At 36.9% G+C, this 22,211-nt stretch overlaps 4 protein-coding genes across 11 annotated transcripts in view; 3 read left to right on the top strand and 1 right to left on the bottom strand.

The window, feature by feature from the left end:
- The first annotated feature begins 112 nt into the window (after positions 1-112).
- Positions 113-7,646, top strand: vps11 (VPS11 core subunit of CORVET and HOPS complexes). The gene is made up of 16 exons (XM_079448047.1): positions 113-321; positions 543-691; positions 792-927; positions 1,071-1,234; positions 1,312-1,559; positions 1,651-1,852; positions 2,010-2,161; positions 2,900-3,086; positions 3,188-3,331; positions 3,405-3,599; positions 3,710-3,871; positions 3,965-4,098; positions 5,058-5,260; positions 5,870-6,041; positions 6,160-6,382; positions 6,988-7,646. The coding sequence occupies exons 1-16, from the start codon at positions 180-182 to the stop codon at positions 7,153-7,155; spliced, it is 2,781 nt and encodes a 926-aa protein (XP_079304173.1). The 5' UTR covers positions 113-179; the 3' UTR covers positions 7,156-7,646.
- Positions 7,647-8,439: 793 nt separating this feature from the next.
- Positions 8,440-12,510, top strand: ift46 (intraflagellar transport 46 homolog (Chlamydomonas)). Its single transcript, XM_079448061.1, has 12 exons — positions 8,440-8,502; positions 8,935-9,028; positions 9,111-9,187; positions 9,269-9,429; positions 9,627-9,701; positions 9,861-9,954; positions 10,040-10,168; positions 10,299-10,417; positions 10,496-10,562; positions 10,644-10,704; positions 10,789-10,874; positions 11,049-12,510. Exons 1-12 carry the CDS (start codon positions 8,479-8,481, stop codon positions 11,136-11,138), a joined length of 1,077 nt encoding a protein of 358 aa, XP_079304187.1. The 5' UTR covers positions 8,440-8,478; the 3' UTR covers positions 11,139-12,510.
- Positions 12,110-15,518, top strand: LOC306889277 (uncharacterized protein). Of its 2 annotated transcripts, XM_079448062.1 has the most exons (8): positions 12,110-12,314; positions 12,523-12,828; positions 12,938-13,198; positions 13,461-13,610; positions 13,855-13,893; positions 14,013-14,045; positions 14,135-14,166; positions 14,290-15,518. In XM_079448062.1, the coding sequence occupies exons 1-8, from the start codon at positions 12,266-12,268 to the stop codon at positions 14,497-14,499; spliced, it is 1,080 nt and encodes a 359-aa protein (XP_079304188.1). In that variant the 5' UTR covers positions 12,110-12,265; the 3' UTR covers positions 14,500-15,518. The 2 variants fall into 2 exon arrangements, with proteins under 2 accessions (XP_079304188.1, XP_079304189.1); XM_079448063.1 differs by having other exon boundaries at positions 12,180-12,314; positions 12,523-13,198.
- Positions 15,519-16,368: 850 nt separating this feature from the next.
- Positions 16,369-22,211, bottom strand: part of dlg2 (discs, large homolog 2) — a 142,013-nt gene continuing 136,170 nt past the window's right edge. For 4 of the 7 annotated variants that reach the window (XM_079448658.1, XM_079448657.1, XM_079448656.1 and 1 more), the window contains 5 exons: positions 20,913-20,936; positions 20,444-20,616; positions 20,229-20,338; positions 20,040-20,131; positions 16,369-19,166 (listed from right to left, as the gene is read on the bottom strand). In XM_079448658.1, the coding sequence (XP_079304784.1) occupies positions 19,060-19,166; positions 20,040-20,131; positions 20,229-20,338; positions 20,444-20,616; positions 20,913-20,936 (506 nt within the window). In that variant the 3' untranslated portion in view covers positions 16,369-19,059. The remainder of the gene's footprint in view (positions 19,167-20,039; positions 20,132-20,228; positions 20,339-20,443; positions 20,617-20,912; positions 20,937-22,211) is intronic. The other 3 variants (XM_079448654.1, XM_079448655.1, XM_079448659.1) reach the window with 1 other exon arrangement.

Below are 22,211 nucleotides of genomic sequence, written 5' to 3'. Positions count from 1 at the left end.
AAGTTTGTTAAGTATGGTTTATTTTGGCAAGGGGCTGGGGAATTAATAGTAACTTAACGTTATATGCTAACCATAAAGGGATTGATTTATGCCCAAGCTAAAACAGAAGTAGAGCCTTCCCCTGATCACATGACCGTGCTGTAGTCACATGATATTGCTAAACAGGAATCGCTTGGAAAATGGCAGCGTTCCTACAGTGGAGACGATTTGTGTTTTTCGATAAAGAAACGGTTAAAGATCCTGGCGAAAATGGGAAGAATTTCCAGCTACCGCTGGGTATATCGGCATGCGATTCGGGCCGAGGGCATATTGTGCTTGGAGATATCCTTAAAATGCTAACGTTGGGCATATTGCTTGATAGCAATGAGGACACTTCCAGACCATAATTCCAGTATTTCAATATATTCGAATGAGAGTTTTAATGCAATTGGCAATCGTGTGACGTTAGTTGATATTTGCACATGCTAGACGTGTTTCGGTCATTTATGTAAACATGTACGCATGCCATACAGTTATGTGTTTCTTTAACTCGGTTATTGCACATATGGATGGACAGATTTGGTTTTTAACCCGCTCCCTTCAGCTCTCCTGCTTTCAAGCTTATAAACTGCGCGTTACACACCTCTATCAGCTGAAGCAACACAACATCCTGGTGTCGGTGGGTGAGGATGAGCAGGGTATTAATCCTCTGGTAAGAATTAGGGTCCTCTTAAGCTAAATTTGAAATGCAAGTACCTGTCTGTGTTTCCAATATCTTTATTTAAGTCGATGTGTTTCTGTGTGCACGACAGGTGAAGGTTTGGAACCTTGATAAAAGAGACAGCGGCAGTCCACTGTGCACCCGCATATTCCCTGCTATTCCTGGAAACAAACCCACCGAAGTGTCTTGTCTTAGTGTACACGAAAACCTTAATTTCATGGCTATAGGTAAGAGATTCACATGTGTTCTCTTTTTTTCTTGCCATTAATGTAAACAAAGAAAACAAGTTACATTTGCTTGAATATAGATTGTTGTCTTATTTTGATTCCAGAAAAAAGCAATTCTTTTAATATCTGTATTGCATGCTTAGGTTTTACAGATGGCAGTGTTGTGCTGACAAAGGGTGACATCACCAGAGACAGACACAGTAAAACACTCAGTCTCCCCGAGGGCAACTGTCCAATCACAGGTCTGGCTTTCCGGCAAGCTGGCAAAATCACGCACCTGTTTGTTGCCACCTTAGAAAAAGTGAAGGTATGCATTACCCCTGCGTTTGTAAAATAATTTGGAATGAAGAACAGCACTCATATTGTTATTATGTGTGTCAACAGTGTTACACATTGTCGCTGAAAGAGTACCCGTGTGTAGAATTGGACACGCATGGTTGCGCTCTCCGCTGCTTTGCACTCACAGACCCGTCGCAGGACTCTCAGTTCATAGTGGCCGGAGATGACTGTGTGTATTTGTACCAGCCGGATGAGAGAGGACCCTGCTTTGCTTTCGAAGGGCACAAACTTCTGACTCACTGGCACAGAGGATACCTACTTATGCTTACAGACAACAACAAGTCACCTACCAAGTAGGACGTTTTGGTATTGCTTAAATCATTTGTCTTTCACTTACTATTTAATTCCATTTAAAATCCTGCAAAATGTTTTTTATTCGTACAGATCCGATTATGCCAGTGGAGGGACGTCCCCTACAGTGAAACACACCCTTACCATATACGACCTGGACAACAAATTCATCGCATATAGTGCTGTATTTGATGATGTCATTGACGTTCTGGCAGAGTGGGGCTCATTCTACGTGCTTACTAGAGACAGAACAATGTACACGCTGCAAGAAAAAGACACACAAACCAAGTTAGAGGCAAGTATCTAAAATGTAACTACAAAGATTATTTGCAAGAAAATATCAGTACAGTATTGAAAGGTAAAATGTTGCATTACTTTGAAAAAGCTTTTTTAAATAACATGAATTGCTTTGTGATCATTGATGGTAGTTAACTATTGTCTGTGTTTTGTAGATGTTGTTTAAGAAAAACCTGTTTGTGATGGCTATTAACTTGGCTAAGAGTCAACACCTGGACAATGATGGTCTGTCTGAGATATTTAGGCAATACGGAGACCACCTCTACAATAAAGGGGATCATGATGGAGCTATTCAACAGTATATTCGGTAGGTGTATAAATAGTATTTCAGAAATTCCTAAATTTGTGTCCCTGTCTGTGAAATCTAGGCTAAAGTCTCATAATCCAAAAGAAATGTTGATCATTGAAGGAGTGTGTTTATTACTGTAAATTATAGATTACAGGATAGAATTTGATGTACAGTACTCGCTTTTTTATTTATAACACTGAAATTAATTATTTTAGATAGAGAAATAAACAATTTTCTTTTAATAATTTGGCTTCCTGAATATTCATATCAATCTTCGACATGGCGTTACTCAGACAATATTAAAGATATTATATTTTATAAGGCTATATTTTCTCAGAATGTTCTTTACATTATGAATAATGAGTTTTTGTAGAAATCAGTAAATCACAAAAATATTATCCTATTTGTTTTAGAATACGGACATTAAAGAGATAGTATACCCAAAAATGAAAATTCTGTCATCATTTACTCCCCCTCAGGTTGTTCCAAACCTGAACACAAAGGAAGATATTTGGAAGAATGTCAGTAACCAAACAGATCTCATCCCCCATTTACTACCAAAGTAAGGAAAATAAATACTACGGGAATCAATAGGGGATTAGATCTGTTTGGTTACTGACATTCTTCCAAATATCTTCCTTTGTGTTCAGGTTTGGAACAACCTGAGGGGCTACTGTATAATACTGTATTAGTAATTTAAAACCGTAAACACACGCAATGTCACAATTTCATGTTGTGCTCCACTTTGTTTTTCAGCACCATTGGAAAGCTTGAACCCTCATATGTAATTCGTAAATTTTTGGATGCGCAGAGGATACATAACTTGACGGCGTACCTACAGGCCCTACACAGACAGTCTCTGGCCAACGCTGACCACACAACTCTACTGCTCAATTGCTACACTAAACTGAAGGACAGCTCCAAACTAGAAGAATTTATAAAGGTCTGCTGAAAAATAGTTTTTGGGTGGCACCCTTAGGCATTTGAATACAGTCTTGACAATGAACAAAAACTTATTTTACACATGTGTGTCTCGAAATGTAGAGCAATGAAAGTGAGGTGCATTTCGATGTTGAAATCGCCATCAAAGTGTTGCGTCAGGCTGGTTATCACAGTCACGCCGTGTTCCTGGCAGAGAGACACGTGCATCACGAATGGTACCTGAAGATCCAGCTGGAGGATTTGAAGGTGACCTCTCTATAGTTTCTCAACGTTCCTTTTTCATTTTGTCCACAACAAATTTCCATATTTTGTTCCACAGAATTATCAGGAGGCGTTACGCTACATAGGAAGGTTGCCATTTAATCAGGCGGAGAGTAACATGAAGCGTTATGGTAAAACTCTAATGCATCATGTACCCGAAAGCACAACCATCCTGCTAAAGCGCCTCTGCACAGACTATCAGCCCAGCAAGGACTCGACCGATAAGGAAAGTCTCGACAAGACAGTGGGAAAGGTAATTCAATTGAAGCGATATTAGTGTCATCCTGATCAAATATACTGAAGACCATAGTGAGCTCAAGATTTTCTTTCAATCCTCTTTGTTTTGACACTGACAAATCCCAGGCCAATCCCGAAGAGTTCATACCTGTCTTTGCCAATAACCCACGGGAGTTGCGAGCGTTCCTAGAACACATGATAGAGGTGGATCCGTTGTCTCCCGAGGGGGTTTATGACACTCTTCTCGAGCTCAGACTGCAGGACTGGGCACACGAGCAGGATCCAGAGGTAAAACATGCATTTATTGCAAGGTATGTTTGGGAATGTCCAAAGAGCCCTGCTCATGACTGATGAAAACGTCTTTGTCTCACTGTCTGGCAGAAGAAGAGAGTCCTGCAGGAGGCAGCATTGTCTCTGCTGAGGAGTGACAACACTGTGTTTGACAAGGCCCTGGTCCTCTGCCAAATGCACAACTTTAAAGAAGGAGTGCTGTACCTTTATGAAAAGGGCATGCTGTATGTGATTGTCTTTCCTCTCACTAATTCAGAAAATAAATTGTGTTTTTCTAGCTACAATTATATATTTACCTTTGGGTATGCAATTAAAGTTAAAGTTACTATAGTTTTATTATATTTATATTTTAGGTTCTTTTTATTTTTAGCAGTTTAAGCAATTGTCTTTTGTCGTTTTATCGATTCATGTTTTATGGTACTATTTAAGGTGAATTAGTTCTTATTTCACTTTACTTTTTTCAGTTTATTCACCAAGTAAATTTTGTTTTTAGATTTTGGTCACCAGCAATGTTTCAGTAGTTTTTGTGTAACGGTTATAACCTTGATAAAAGTATACTGGGACTGAAACTGAGACTAAGCTTTGAGATAAAAAGCCATAAAATATTTACAGTGGCTGAGATTCACTGGGGGACTCTAGTTTGGGACATATTTTTAAAACCATAAATGATAAAAAAATGAATGTTTGAAGTGTGCATAACGTTTGCCATTTCATAGAAAAATATATAAATCTCCACCCAATTTCTCTCCCTGGATATTTAAAAATATAAAGTAGTCCATAAGACTGTATTTCACTCATATTGAAAGGGATAGTTCACCCAAAAATGAAAAGTCTGACATCATTTACTGACCCTCAGATTTGTCCAAACCTGTATAATTTCTTTGTTCTGCTGAACACAAAGGAAGAGGAATGTAAGTAACCAAACATTTATGATCCCCCATTGACTGCCATAGAAGAGAAAATAAATACGATGGGAGTCAATAGGGGATGACATCTGTATGGTTACTGACATACAGTCAAATATCTTTCACTTGTGTTCAGCCGAACAAATACATGTTTACAGGTTTTGAACAATCTGAGGGGGAATAAATGATGACAGAATTTTCATTTAAAGATATAACATTTACTAAATTATCTAATGAAAGTGAATGCTTCATAGTGACTGAACCGGGCTTCTCTGTAGATACCAGCAGATCATGCATTACCACATGCAGAATGAAGAATATGGAAAAGTTGTTGAGGCCTGTAAGCGTTATGGTGACAAGGAGGCGTGTTTGTGGGAACAGGCGCTAGGCTACTTTGCACGCAAAGAAGAAAACTGCAAAGCTTACATTAGCGAAGTACTGCAGCACATCGATCAAAATAACCTGATGCCTCCACTTCTGGGTAAGTACAAAGTGCTTCTGAATTCTCTATTGCACAAGGTTTAAAAGTTAGACGTAAACTCACTTGTGGTTTTCACACGTCTAAGCTTCAGAATGTAACACTTGCTGCTTTCATTCCGGATGTAGAAGGATCTTGACCCATGACTGTTTTTACTTTATGCATGACATTTACATCCAGTGCATTACTGTGACTGCACCAACACACCTTTTTATTTAAGAGTGGAAACGGCGATGTTATGAGAGACAGTTGCTAGTCTCCCTTTCGAATTTCCACTTCTAGAGCTCTGCCCTTCTAAGTGAGTAAGGCACTTGGGTGCAAAAGCTGTAGTTTACACATGATATTTAATATTTAAGATAATTAAGCTCTTATAACTCGCATCTATCAGGTCCTGAGCTTTATCTCTCTTAATAACTCTTTAACATCAGTCAAGCACTTTATTTTCTCAATCCTGCGTGTTTTAAAACCAAGACCCTTTCTTCAGGCTTTTGGGCTGCACAATACAACCCCCTTAGTCGAACATCGAACAATAATGTTGATTCTGAGGAACTCAATTTTTTTTTTATGTATTTCATGGTGTTCAACATAATTCAAATCTGTTTTTGACTACAGTGGTGCAGACTTTGGCCCATAACTCCACAGCCTCTCTGTCGGTCATAAAAGACTATTTGATAAATAAACTAGAACGGGAAACCCGGCAGATTGAAGAAGATGAAAAAAAGATTCGACAGTACAGAGATGAGACTACCCATCTGCGAGCTGAGATCCAGGAACTCAAATCTTGGTGAGCCTGTATCCCATTGCTGTCATGTGGTTACTGTTCCACAAACGTCCCTGTCAAATTTCTAAAAGTCCCAGAGGTTTGTCAAATTGTTTTTTAATTAACATTCTTACTGTTTCAGTGCAAAGATTTTCCAAAAGACCAAGTGCAGCATGTGTAACAGCCCACTAGAGTTACCTTCTGTGCACTTCCTGTGCGGCCACTCGTTCCACCAGCACTGCTTAGAGAGTTTCGCTGAGAGCGAGGCAGAGTGTCCCACCTGCACCCCTGAAAACAGGAAGGTCATGGACATGCTGCGTGCACAAGATCAGAAACGAGATCTTCACGACCATTTCAATAGACAGGTGCTCATTTCCTCCTGCTTTAAAAAAAACATTTTTAACAAAGTTGCAAGTGTCAACAACCACAGAACTCTTCAGTCATGACATCATTTTAGTTAATTTGCTATGGTTTCCTTCTGAAAAACACTAACCCTCTTCTCTCAACAGGTAGTGGTCTAGCTCTTGTTGAAACTAGTAACTTTGTATTAGCACCTAATGTACTATTGCTCTTTTATGACATATCGCTTATTGCTCCCTGAACTCTGTGTAAGTCGCTTTGGATAAAAGCGTCTGCTAAATGACTAAATGTAAATGTGAAATCTAAGGGTTGTTAAAATGGCAATTTTGAATTTCCCAAAAACTTTTTGGCTTACGAATTCATGAGACATGACAATATGTACGAACAAAACAAAGGCTCCAAATATAGCAAATAACAGACAATATGTGACTCATAAATTTAAAACTGACCATCTATAAAATCCAAAAATTGAAGAGCGAATCCATGGCTTGAAAACAGTCATTTGTATAAAAATGTTAAGACCACAAACTAAACAGGTACTTTGCCAGTGTTGTAAGCTGTAATGTGAGTGAAAGTTTAGTCATTTCATCTTTTTTTTCCTTGCTCCTAGTTGAAATCTTCCAATGATGGCTTCTCTGTGGTCGCTGACTATTTTGGCCGTGGAGTGTTCAACAAACTCACTCTGATAACAGATCCTCCCGGAAGCAAGAGCGGTGCTGTGAATCTAGATGCTGAATTCAACAGAGATCTGCTCATTAAAACTAAGACGCATACTTGAAAGCTGAACTGGAATTAGAAAAAATCTGTAAAACACAGATTTGGGGTCAGATATCTGACGCTTCTATAATGGTCTTGGTGCAAAAAGTAAAGCTGGTCCAGAGACACTTAATACTAATGCTCTTAGGACAAATTTTCAGTTATTGTTTGTCCATGTGTTGTTGGTGTCAAACATGTTTTGAAAAGAGAAGAGCAGGAGGGCAGCTTTTGCAAAACCAGTCCATCTACAGTGTGCAAGATAAGATCGAAATCAAAGTAAAATAGACACATCAGGACTTTAGGGGGTGTAGAAATACTGTGCAAAAACTTGCCGCATGTTTTTAAGCTTGTCGACCCTGTAAGTCAACTACTATCTGGGACACTTAATTTATGTGTGATATTTTATGACATTTATTGGAAACACTTATTAATTCAGAATAATACCAATAGAAACATTTCCCTGTACATTTGTCATTACTAAATAAAAAACATGTTACTGTTGACTTCGTTATTATATCCATCTCTTGAATGTATTGAGAAACTTGTCATGTTTTTAAAGAATACTAGACATTACTGTGTTTTATACACCGAAGCTTTAAAGCAAAACACGATGGTTCAAACTGTAAACATGAAAGCTGAGCTAGAAGTCTGAACCAGCATGGAAAGTATCTGAAAGCCACATCCTGCATTCATCCATATCATCACAACTGTGTCTGAATCAGTGCTGTAATGGCCTTAGACATTGATAATGAACTTCTATAAATAAAATGAAATCTCAACCTTTAGGTTAATGGTCAACCTTTAGTAACGTTAAAGAAAAGGTTAACCGTATAACCGCACACAATACGATATCACACTTGGAATGAAACCTATTTTAAAACATTTCAATCACCAAATTATTTTTATTACATAAAAATATTTTTTATCAAGTATATTACATAAAAATAACTTTTTTATAAAGTTTATTTCACTCAACACTGCATATTTCGTTATAATCTGCTGACCGCGGAGCTTCGCGTTCTCCTCGCACCTTTTAGCAGAGCTAAAACAATATCACACTACTGTAAGAGTAAAAATAGAAAGGCTATTAAGACCGATCTTGTACTCTCTAAATAAGTTTAATTTGCACCCTTTTATGTAGTTTGGTCTCGTTTTATTTTATTTTAATTTTGCGGTTATTGTTTGTCTTGTATGCCTGTTTTAGTAGTGTATTTTGTGTATCAACCCTGGCATAAACAGATGTTGTTGTATTATATTGTTTATACTGAAAAAAAAACGTTCTCCTCGCACTTCCGCTGAAAGTCTCGCGAGAACAGTTTCCTTGGAAACCATACGCCGTGTTTTCATGGAGAGGTCCGAGCGACAAAAGGTTTGTTATTATCACGCAAATGTCTTCAGTTTACAAACAAGATCCTTGATACCACGATTCATCTGGCAACATGGTTAATATGCTAACTATTATTATAATGCCTCATTTATTTTCTTACCCGCTGACGAGACATTCCTGTAACTCTGTATCAACGCAGGCATGTTCTTTATTACATTTTAATGTCGGATTTAGCTTTAAATTATTAAATGTTTTTCACATATTGCCAATTGATTGACATTTACATGTTGCATGCTCGTTTTGTGTGCTATTGTGCCCTATAAGCTAGGTAGCTAGTTGTCTTATTATTTTAAACCTGGTGAGCAAAATGTAAAGGCTTTAAAGTTAATATGGTGCCGCAGGTAAGTAAAGTCGACTGTAGTTTTATTAAAAAGCGAGTAAGTATAACGCTAAATGTACTCTTCACTGTTAAAGATCCAACTGACATCCAACCAACCATACGACGAAAGTTTTGACGTAAACGCGGACGACGCAGACAGTGTACGCACACCAACCCCCCGACAGATAGGTAAAACCCATTGTTTACCACGTCATTATTAAATTATAACATTTGCCAACTGTTTTATATAACCAACGTCTTTTAAAAACAGTTTCCAGGAGGGCAGGGAGGCAGAAGCAGAGCACCATGGCCAGTTACACTGGTGGTAAACTAGAAGACGACACAAAGGTAAGACTAATTCAAGTCCACTAGTTTATTATTAGATAAAGAGTGAATGGATTTAAGTTTGGCCTGTGTTTATCCTAATAGCAGAGAAAAAATCTGGTTCCACCATCTGGTTCTGGTGGTACTAATGAAAATGAGGATGATGATGAAGAGGAGGAGGAGGATGACGACGAAGATGATGATGATGATTCTGATGATACAGAGTCGGATGAAGAGGAAGGGGAGCCTGGATCTGCTCTAGAAGGGTAGGACAGCCTGTTTGAGATATAACTGCTACTATCTTACATGTTGTTTACAGTTCAATGTCATATATTTATCAGATTGTTTGCTGCAGAAAGAGTTGGAAATATTTATAGATAATGGTAAGATCTAAGAGCATTACAATTCCGTCAACTTGTGTTAAAATAATAATGGGAGCGTATGTGTGCTTGATTTCTCACAGCGCATATGACCCAGCCGATTATGATCATCTTCCTGTGACAGCAGAGATCAAAGAGCTATTTCAGTACATAACGAGGTTGAGCAAACGGCACACTACAACTTCACACCTCACCATCATTTGACATACGTTTTTAACAGTACAAGCACGAAGCAAGATATTAGCTTAAATGTACCCAGTGTTATTTCAGTCAGATTTCAATGGGTGCTTACAGTTACATGTGACTGTCTCCTTAAGATACACCCCGCAGACGATAGAACTTGACCACAAACTGAAGCCATTTATCCCTGACTTTATTCCGGCTGTGGGAGACATTGATGCTTTCCTCAAAGTATGTGACTCTTCTTCTCAGACCTGAATGTTTTATCTTTGAATGTTGAATCTAGTTCAGTTCCATTGTTTTATTTGATGTGCAGGTACCACGACCGGATGGCAAACCAGATAATCTGGGTCTTTTAGTTCTGGATGAGCCGTGCACTAAACAGTCAGACCCCACAGTACTTTCCCTGTGGCTGTCGGAGAACAGCAAACAACACAATGTCACTGTGAGACAACACACACACTCTCACTATATTGAAACACCCTCTGACATTCATGTATACAGCAAAGATTTTGATCAGATGATTGAGAGTGAGAAATTCTGAGAATGTGATATACAGTACATCTCTTGCACAGGAAGTGAAGGTTAAGAGCATAGAAAACCCAGAAAGAAACCCCAAAGCCATAGACAGCTGGATCGAGAGCATTAGTGAACTGCATCGGTCAAAACCTCCAGCTACTGTGCACTACACCAGGCAAGATCTTAAACTTGTTCTAATCTAAACCCAATGTGAGAATTAGTTTTGTAACTAGACTCTTGGGTGTTACCACAGAGCAATGCCGGACATCGACAGCCTGATGCAAGAGTGGCCATCTGAATTTGAGGAACTTTTGGGGAAGGTTAGCTTTCAGCCAAATTAAGTTTTGTTGGATTTTCCTCCTATAAATTCACCATCTATAACTTTCACGTCCGTTCACCAGGTGAATCTGCCCACAGCAGATATTGATTGTACTTTGGCAGAGTATGTCGACATTATTTGTGGTAAGTTAGTTCATTGTATATTTGTTACATTTATGTGTTTATTGCTTGTGTTTTTTATTCTTTATTGAATGTGTTACCTCTTAGGGATATTGGACATTCCTGTGTACAAGAACCGAATTCACTCGCTCCACGTCCTGTTCACACTCTACTCTGAATTCAAGAACTCGCAGGTTAGATCATTTTATTTTTTAAATATGTTTCAGATCCTATAAATGATCATTATTATATTATAATGCAACATTTGTTCATGTTCAGTAAAACAAATGGTTTCAATGGTTTAAGTTTGTGTGTTTTAAATGGTTATCCGGTTTTATTACTGATGGTCTTATTGTTTTTCCCTCTAGCACTTTAAATCTATAGAAGGCCAGAAGTCTGATACGCCATCTGCTTCACATACAGCCACGACTGAATTAGAAAGACTCACTTTGGACTGAAATGACTGTTATGACATTTTGGGCATGGCCTATTTTCTTGCATCCTGTTTTTTGTTGTGTACAGCTGTGTTAGTTTCTGTAGGCCATTATACTTTATATTGTATAGATTCTCCATATCTTTGGTTACATGAAGTAACACCACATGTCTTAAAAGCAAATATTAGCTTTTATTAGGGTTTAAATAATGTTTAATAAAGACTTATTTACCTCCAATAAGTAATTACTCAGAATTACGTCTGCTTGTATGTCAACATCTATATGTTGGTCATTTAACTTCTAGACCTCTGTCATACTGATACAATTCAATATCCCAACACAAGCTTTCTTACAATCGTATGCAGTTTTTGGCATTTAACTGTAATGCTGGGCCACAGCAAATTGTCTTTTATGTTTTGTTCTTTTGCTATGTAAGACACAGGCGCACTCCAAGGTTTTTATTTCAAATCAGCATTTCTAGATGTATTGTGGACATTCCAATCCAGTGTCTGTTGAATTTAGACAAAATCAAAATCAAACAATGTGAATGACAGTGTGACAAGACACATGAAACATAAAACATTTCTAAAAAATTTTTTTTTTACTTTTCCTAAAAACATCTACAAATATTACTGTTGTATCTGCTTACAAGTGAAGATGAACTTTTCTTTGCAGTAATTTAGGTCTGAAAAAATACAGAGCATTTTTTCTGTGATTTTGACCTGTTTTTCCAATTTTATTTTCGGCAAATAAATAGAAACAATATTTCTACTTGAAAATGGTAAAGATGTTGTTAGTAGTTCACAGAATGCCACAAAAAATATACTTTTATCTAAACACATACCTGTAAATAGTAAATGGTCTCTTTTTTTCCTGCAGCTGTTTATTAAATATTGAGATGATCTTAATAGGAATAAGAACAGGCCTGCTGTCCCTTTGTCCTCCCCGTTTTACAAAATGTTTTCCTGTTGTGGTTTGAAGTGGTTGGTGGATCTGGGGCAACAGTTTCATTTGTCAGAGTGCGAGTAAGTGCATCGCACGTAGAACATCTAGATGCTTTTTATGCTGCTTTTGGTTTTATTAATAGTATTCAAATGATGATCAAATTTTTATTTAGTTGAATAATAACAAGAAGAACATCTTAAGTCACAATGCCTGGATGTTACATTTATGTATGGCTGTTTCTTTTCACTGCTTTTGGTGAGTGTGGTTGATCATTGTTCATTTCCTTTTTTCTTCGTTTCCTCAAACTATTAATTCATTTGTTACTAAGATCAGAAAATATTTTGAAATAGTTGTATATATTGTACATATCTTGTTAACACTGTTTCACTGTACACTGTTGGAATATTTATGTGTATTTCTTGTATAATGAAATAAACATTTGATTTTATTGATATGTTGGCAGTTACAGTCCAGACGGGTTTATTCAATCGAGTTGAGCTGACAGGAGAAAAACTTGATAATCAAACTGATTCCCTGAAGGAAGTGGAATGGACCAATGTGAACAAATCATGTCTTTGTCTTAAATATTTTAAACAAAACAATTTAACATTAGTCTACAGCAAATGCTGTGGTAAAGCTCATTTCTATTTGAACAATAACAGCCTCATTTTGGAGAATTTGAGTGCACAGGCTGAAGTAGTATTCAAGGAAACGATTATTTCAAATAATCTTACAGCAAAAAGCCTCACCTTTGTAATTCATATTTTATGTAGGTCAAAAATATCGTCCTGCTAATTCATATGAAATTTACTATACAATTTACAGTGAACTCATTGCTGTTTTTTCCTTTTGTTGTTTCATTCACATTTTATTTTAAGACCCAAAAGAAGTTGTTGTCTGCTGGAGTTCCAACCTATCTCTAACATGTAAAGTGAGCGGGCCATTTACAGGTATAATGTGGAAGAGAGGAGATTCTCCAATTCTAAGTGACAACAGACACTCATTCAGTGAAAGCAACCGGACTCTACACATCAGCAATATAACCTGCTCAGATTATGGAAAATACATTTGTGTGGCAACAGATTCATATGGAAAATCAGAAACACACACTTACATTAATGAGGAATGTTTTACAGACGGTGAGTGTCATAATTTATTTAGAAAACCAGGAATAGAAATTGAAAAAAGGATTGTTTTAACTCAAATCTGAATCTTACTGAATCTTGGTTTAAATTAACCTAGAAAATGGCCATATTTGATCCAAATAAACAACCCAGCATTTATAGAATGTGCTTTCAATAAAGAGACATTTTGTAAGGCTTAGCAGAAGAGTTGCATTTATATCAATATTGTCCAGAGGAAAAGTGTTGTGCAATGTTCTATTCTGTTTTTTCTCTCAAGGTGAAAACACAACATGTAACCAAGAACCACCTGGTGCTAAAAGCAACCAACTTCAGGATATCAAGATTTTTCTTCTGACTGGACTCGTATTCATAGGCATTTTAGGACTGTGTGTTATTGTGTTCTATGGCATTAACAAATACAGTCACAGTAAGAATGACTTCTTCCACAAACATAATAACAATATTAATAAATTATCAATTTATGATGGAAGTTGTGTTCTCTACTCACTGGATAGGTAAAATAAGTCACATTTCAGTTAATGGACACCGTCCATAACTGACAAATAGGTCACTTAAAAATATTCATAAATCACATTCATCTAGATTTCTGTTTTGTGCATCTAAGTTTCATTTAATCTCTACTGTTCAGTTTAAAACTGTTCTGTTTTCAGGTCAAGTTCACAGAGGAACACAAGACAGGAAAACAAGAGGTAGTCCCCTAAAAACACTCTAGTCTACATATTATTTATAACATTTACTTCTTTCTTAATCTATAGTGTACAGAAGTGGAAAATGCATTGTGCGATGTTTTAAATTGTGTTGTCTATAGGTCATAGAAGAGAAGATGACAGAACTACAGAAGGTATAAAAAAACTAGCCAACAGTTCGAAACATAACAATATGTTATGAATTATGTTCTAATAAAATCTCACCGCACAATATTCTTCACAGAGGATGTTGACATTAATCTTGTAATTTATCAGGTAGGCCTAGTTGACAAACTATTATCAATTATAATTATACTATTAATTTGTAATTATTTTAGGAATAGTTACTTAAATTAATATAAATAATAGCATGTGTCCACTTTACTATTTCTGTCTTAGGAAATATCTGGCACTGAGGTGTCTCTTTTGCCATACGTCTACACAGACTTCATTAAGCCACGAGAGGCCCATCAGAACTCAGCAGAAGCAGAAGACACTAAGGATTTAGGATATTCTGAGATTGGACCAGCAGTCAGTGAACAAATCATTTTGGATCACAGCAGCTCAGATGAACAGCCCACACCATGTCCTAACACTGCGGAGGAATGACAGCTGAAAAGATAAATATTCATTGATTCGTGTCTGATGCAACCAAGAACATCAACAACTAATTTAAACCTGAGCAAAATAAATGTAAAACTTGATATGGATGTTTAAGATATTATACTTGACCACTAGATGGCAGCAAAACCAGCAATGTGTTTCCTCTTGAACTTGCTGTTTCCCGTGGAGCCTACATCATGGTACTACTGTGAAAATGTCATAAAAACATTCAGGGTCTAACTAGGTGAGCAAAAGGTGTTTTGTTCTGCATGTCAACCTCTGTTGAACGTCCTGTAGTCTTTATCAATTAAATGACTTGTCAAGAAGTCAAGGGCAGTTTAATTGCTGTTAAAAGACAAGGCTACATGACAGTGAAGTGACTTTGTATGATCTTTTCAAACTTTCTCAATGGACAGAAAATCAGAGAGAAAAACCGTTACAAACGGGATAATGTCAAGCAGCCGGTCGTTATGGCAGAAATAAGCCCCGACAGTGTATCAAATTGACAGTCGGCTAGACATGAAATGTGAAATATTTTATAAGCTCATTTTTCTAACCTTTCGGTTTTAAGGTAAGAAACGACGTTCAAATGTCACAAACAGGCAGCTTGGTTTTGTAAATATGTCATATGTGTTATTAAAAGACATTTAAATGTCAAAATAAGAGCTTGCTGCATCCGGGTTACCGTGTGTTATTACTAGTTTTGAGAGGTTGATATCTAGGAATAACGAACCTCTAATTGTTCCGACTGGCCAATCACAATCAAGCATTCCAACGAGCCGTGTAATAAACGTGGACAAGATAGACTTTCTTAAAAGCATGCCCTGTTTTCTTGCATGTTTTTACAAAGACATGCTTTGTCCGAGTCATGTTATGCAAGTAATGATATTTAACATTGTATAGATTTTCCATATCTTTGGTTTAGATGATGTGTAACACTACATGTCTTTAAATATATTAGAACCGTGCTAATACTACTTCTGTTTTAATATACTGCATATTAATAAAGACTTACTTTCTCATACCGTGCTGGAAATTCATAAGTACAACTGATCACATTCATAAGGTCAACTCAATGATCACAGCATTTCTCGAGTTAAAAGCTCAATAGAAAGATATATCCTTAATTTTTTGGGTGTTCTGGTATTTTAGTCTTTGCAACAAACTTCACAGGGGTTGCTGAAATTGACCTTGGACATGTTTGGGTAATGGACAATTATTATTAAGTTAAATCTAAAGTTATTATTATCACTAGTATTATAAGTCATACTTGTTAATGAACTTGTCTTTAAGGAAGTACCTGGCACTGCAGGTTATCAGCTCAGCATCAGGACACGGAGTGGAATGTTCATCTGAGGAGGACTGACAGCTGAAAAGAGGAATATTCACGTATCTAATGCATTTAAGAACAGTAACAACTCATTTAAACCTGGGCAAAAAAATGGCAAAACGCTTAGATATCTTACTCAACCACCAGATGGCAGCAAAGCAACCAATTGGTTTCCTCTTTTGAACTTGCCCCTTGCTATTCAAGAGAATCACTTTAAAAGTCACATTTTGTCACAACTTTAGATTTTTTATACTTTCTGTGCTGAAGACAGTTCAGAGCACTGAGAGACTCAAAACATATTAAGAATATATGTGTAAAAAAAGCTGTTATTTACATTTGTGTAGATGGATGTCAGCTGTAAGCAATTTATTAGGATTCCTCAAAGCAACATAATGCAACGTATCAGCTCCTTTGTTTTCCCTTAGTGAATAAAAAGACGAAAAACTGTGAAAATTATTTTCATTCAACAGACAAACTGCACAGTCTCACCTTAGCAAAGTGTGCTTGAAACCATCAAATGCTCAGAAATATATCTACAAACATGTGAGAGTTTCATAATTTAACTTTAATTTCCAGTGACGTAAAAACAGAGCAGTTTGGGGACATTATTATTCAAGATCTCCTCCTTTACCACCACATAAGTGCAAACAGACATTTATATACAAAATTGCACATCGTCATGGGGATTCATGAAAAATAAATAACATGGAAAATAATTAGCATCCTCCTCCTGGGGATGAAAAGATCACAGAAAAACTCAGCAGACAAAGACACACCAAAACAAAGGCAAAGATTCGATGCAGTTGTCAGGAATAAAACACCGGAGTTTTGTGTGATAATCAGATGCGCTTTGATCCAAAAGGTTTATATATGTGACAAAGCCCTATCTGGCAACCCTGAGACAAAAACAACCCAATTCAGCCACGTACGACTAGGCTGAACATTAATGGACTAAATCACGCTATGAGCACCAGAAGGCTTCAGCAAGCCGTTTAGAAGTGCATACAATCTGCAGGGTTTAGATTTTCTTTTCTTAAAAAGCTACTGCATCAGTTTTTGGGCCGCTCTATGCAGATTTACGGATTAACTCAAATAATAATACCAATGTAGATTTCAATGCAAATATTTCGACTGAAGGGCACTCAAAATTGCGTGAGTTGCTTTCACAATCCGCCGTAGTATTCCCAACTACATTTTATAAAATGATATGCTACAGATGATATAACAATCACATCAAAGGAAAGACAATGTCTAGGTGTGTAAAAGAAAGAAACAAACTCAAAGCATTTTAAATGTCCAAAAAATTAATATATTCTGATCACTTTTTGTCATAGCATGTACATCATCTATTGTTATTCCAAGAAATTTCATATTATACTATGGAGAGCTCACTGTGATATCCAGTTCCTCCTTCTTCTGAAATTCCCCCTCTGTGTTAACCATCTGGTTGAACACAATCTGTGAATAATTTCCCAAATGTACAAAAGTGCTCAGTCTTCAAGAAAGCGTAAAAAATGTCTATCTGGCCATTAAAGTCTCTTCCCCTTTTTAAGGCAAGTGGCGACCAGTAGGTCAAAAGACTCTTGCCACACAACCGCTCTGTAACGTCTCCCAATAAATATTGCAACAAATTCCCCCACATTTATTTTATATGGTGATCAGAGTTAATGGCTTTTGGCATTTGTAGTTTTGAGAACTTTTCTATTTATGCAGAAGGACAGTTGTGTCTCTCAATTACACATTGAAACGACACGAATTACACGTATGCGATGTAAATGTGTGGGCAGGAAGCCAAGTTCATTTTCAAAGGCATGCCGAAAATAAAAGATAAAATTAAATAGAAAGATCATTATAGGACATGTGCTTAACTATTTTGCAGACTCAGTCCTCCGTTTTCTCTTTGAGCTGTAGTTGAGGTACTGTAAACACTTGAAAGAGTTCTTGAGGGAGTACGAGTACTTCTGTCTCAAAAACAGAACAGCTGGGCACCGCTCAACAATGAATTCACAAAGTTCAAGCTCCTTCCTGTTATCCGGACTTAAAAAAGGGAAAACACAAAATTTCAAGTGTTGAATCATCAACCAGTTAAAAAGTTCTGTAAATTTCAAGAATTTTAAGTAGTAGAATAAAAATTCTGTCATCATTTACTCACCCTCTTGTCATTTCAAACCTGTATGACTTCCTTAATAAAATATATTGAAAAAGGTTTTAACTGGCTCCCATTCACTTGCATTGGTTACTTGTCCATGCAAAAGAAGTCTATTGGGACGGTTTTTGGTTACTAACATTCTTCAATATATCTTCTTTTGTGTTTTGAAGGTCTGAAATGATAAATAATGGCAGAAGTTTTGTTTCTGGGTAAATAACTCATTTTAGAAGCTTGTTTAGAACCTGATTGTACAGAAAAGAAGTGGGACGTTTTTGCTCATGCACGCATTACTTCTCGACCTTCTTCACGAATCTCCATCCTCAGCAACACAACAGCGACGACAACACACATGACAAACCAGTAAAATCTCTTTTCCAAAATGATTCTTTTTAGACAAAGTTATATATCATCTTTATAAATATTTTCTGTGCTGTTGTGTCCTCTGTCAATATAAATAGCAAAATATAGTGTCATTTCCTATAGCTACTTGAATCCCTTTCACCGTTTATTCTAAATCAAGACCCTTTTTTAAAAGGATCCTTTGGAAATGTACATACAACAACAAATAAAACAGACATCTGTACAAGAAAAAAATAATACAAAAAAAGAACACAATCAGCATGTGTTATCCACAGTAGTGCATAGATGCTGAGTTAACAAAATGAAGCTAGGAAACCTTATGAACTGATTGTGTGGAAATGATGAAGGTTGATATCAATATCCTTTTCTTTTCTTTTCGGAAGTGATGGTTGTAGATGATCGGGCTTACGCATTTGTCCTTTTACACAAAAGATTGTTCAAAAGAGCTAATCCATTAAAACGGTAACCAATAAATATACAAACAAACAATCAACTTCTTTAGTTTAGACCAAAAATGCTTCTAACACTTTGTGGTGTACATTCAGGAACATTCATATTGAAAGTGAAAAAAGCAACGTAAAACAAAACAAACAAACAAACAAATAAAATCACTGTAAGATTTAACAATAAACATTGCCATAATAATAATAATTTATATTATGTTACAAATTACTCCTATGTTGTTGTTTTTTTGCAGTCCAAGGTCCCTGCCAGGGCAAGGTGATTTTTATAGTTTTTCTTTAGAGGGAATCCAGATGTAAGGTCCAGACTGTTCCTCTATCACCATCTTACACTGGTTATAAATGTCCTCTAGTGTTTCCCCTTGAACCAGCGCTGAAGACAAAAGAGACAAAGAGAGATATATTAATAGATTAAGGCGCTTCTGCGGCAGACCTTTCATTGTTTTGCCCCACAAGAGGTACAAAACCCTGGTGACAGTTTCATAATGATCATTTTTTAGAGCTTAATGGATCATTAGCCACTTTAATAAAACGAAAGCCATGTGGCGTCATCTCTCTTTTGAATAAACTGTAAGAAAAGACATTTTACCCAGCAACAGACTTTAGCTCAGATTTCCCCCCGATTTTGTTGCCCAGACTTGTTGTGCCAGTCTGCAGATTTGATTAGTTAGTTTCAAAAAAAGTCTGCAAAGTGTATGATGTCTAGTTTACAAAAATCTGTTCAGATTTAAAAAGTCTTGTAGTGTATTCCAGCCATTACTCAATAACAGGCATGATCTTTGTATTCTTTACAGAACAATGCAGCATCTATTAAAACCCTTATTATGAAAAATACTTATATTAAGTACTCTCGGTTATGTAAAGCGGCATTCCCCGCCCAAGATGATTCTTGCTAAAGTAGCGCTCCAAAATCAAACCTTACACAATAGCATATGCACACATGGTTCATAATGTCCCCAAATAAATCATTATCTTGTCGAGCGGTATTTCATATTCATTTCATACAGACTTGCGAGGGTCACGCTAATACATATTTCAACAGCAAGTTTCTGCCTTTCACTCAGGGGACTGAATCAACTTAGTGGTTCTGCTGTCAGACATGATGGATGTAACAGGCAGGAGCGGTTGGCCTCCGAGGTAATGCATATGCAGCAGGCTATCTCAATATGCAAATGATACCAGCCTCCGAGCATATAGGTGCCGCTTAGGTCCTCCGGATAGATTCAAAACTTCACTTTCCACTTACCTGTGAAGTATTCACCAAACTCCTGTTCCAGTTTTAGGGCACGGTCGTATGTCTTTTTGGCCTGCTCCTCTGTCAACCTCTTATTCATCTCCCTGAGACAAACACAGGTTAAATATCCGTCAGATCTCTGTTCACACTGAATTCAGTATTGAATCCGAATTGAGATTTGATGCGTGTGTGAAGGCTTACAATAAAGACTCAATGGATCTAGGCTTTATGAAGATAGCAATGGGGTAAAGTTGTGCTACTTGTAGCCGTTTTATGGCATTTCCAGACACGTCAAGTATGCAGTGCTTCCCCTAGAAAGGCAAAAACATTAGCACACATTATCGCAATCCGACAATTATAACTTCCTGGGAATCAAACCAGTGGTTGTCAGTGAACAACCATGTTTGACTACTGACCCTCTCAGCCACGTATTTCACAGACTGGACGCTGGTTCCGTACAGATTGTCGTTGTACTGTCCGGCCTCGATAAACTTGTGCTCTTGGATGTCTTTCTCCATCTGCTCTCGTGAGGTCACGAAGTGATAATCTCTGCTGTCCACTTCATAATCCCGCTTTGGTCTGGTTGTATCTGAGATTGGTAAAAAAAATCCAGGCATTAATGTTATACAACATGGGATTTCAAGACACTGACACATCCAGAGTAATGGAAGTCATGTATATACATATGTACAGTATATGCATTTATATGGAAATATAGTCAAAGGCCTATACTGTACTTTTATTGGGGCGATGAACAGCACAGCATCTGTGATCTAAACAGGAATGTGGAGACGTCTACAGACAACATGAACTGTATCTAACGGGTATGGACTGGTGCTATTACATATTATATCTCGTTCATTTCAGACTAATACTGTCACTTACCTTCGGGCCCTGAACTGTTAGCCGCTTTTTAAAATGATGAAAATAGACACAAGATGGTTAAATTAAAACTGAAACGCAAACAATGAACAAAAAAATCCAAGATGGAAGGAATGAGAGAGCGTTTGATGTACATCTAAATGAAAGCCAAGCTTTGCCATTTCTTTCAGGGTGTGAAATGTGGCTTTAAAACCTTCTGAGGTACATGTGTATACATACAACGACTCAGAACTTTCATTGAAAATAAAAGTTAGGGTGCTTATTTTCTCCTGCTGGTACAAAGACACAAATCATGTTTGCCCGAGAAGGTAGTCATAGCAACAATGGGCTGAACAAACATCATTCATTCATTTTAGACGGCAGGACAAAAAATAGACACCAGCAATAAAGACACTTTATTAAGGATTTTCAGAAGATTTAATTATATCACAAAATAAATAGTGTTTTGTTTAGTCTTTCACATCATTGCAGACGTTATAATTTGTGGGTCAAAAAACAAACAAAGGACATTTTTAAATGGATTATGTGAGGCCCATACACAAGAAACTGAGAATAGATGGATGGGTGGGATGGATGATGTTAGGTACTTCCATTATTTTCATCCAAGGTTTGCTCCAAAATGTATTACTCCAACTGTAACTTAAGGACATTCTAAAATCACTAATGAAGTGACCCAGAGATTGTTCATGACACAACATACCCGTGATGTTAAAAAACGCAATTATAGATATTGTATTAATTCTACACATATTGTAATATCGTAAATGTTCACCACCCATTTCAAACCTAAAGTCCTGGTGAAATTAAAACTTACAACGCCTATTTATTCATGAAATATTGCATAATTTATTGTAAATAGTCTATCAATGTGGGTCATTTTCTTTTTATGTGCCCTCATAATCTGAAAATGCACTTCTGTCCTGTAATGACTGTCCATCTTAAATGACATACTGTATGTTAGACTGCTTGGCCGAAGCATCCGTTAACTCCTCCCCTTCGACTGTCAGTCTGCTGCCAGTTCCAAATGCAACGGCTGTTTTTATACATCACATACTACTTTTCTCTTTCAAAATTCCATTTCAGTTGGAAATGCGTCACAATGCGGAAGTAAAAACGATCGACTTCTGGTTCAAGGGGACTTTAAGAGTCACAATGGTATTTTAAGTGTGATTCATAATAAACCAAACAAACACATTGAAAGATTAACTGAACTGACAGTATCACTTTGTGATAATATCGTTATTGGATATTGCGACAGCATGAGCAAACCTTGAAGTGATTAGATTGAGTCACGGCACAATG

Source organism: Barbatula barbatula, assembly GCF_947034865.1.
Source record: "Barbatula barbatula genome assembly, chromosome: 24".
NCBI lineage: Eukaryota > Metazoa > Chordata > Actinopteri > Cypriniformes > Nemacheilidae > Barbatula > Barbatula barbatula.
Note: the sequence above shows the minus strand (reverse complement) of the source record. Positions and strands in the feature narration are given on the sequence as shown.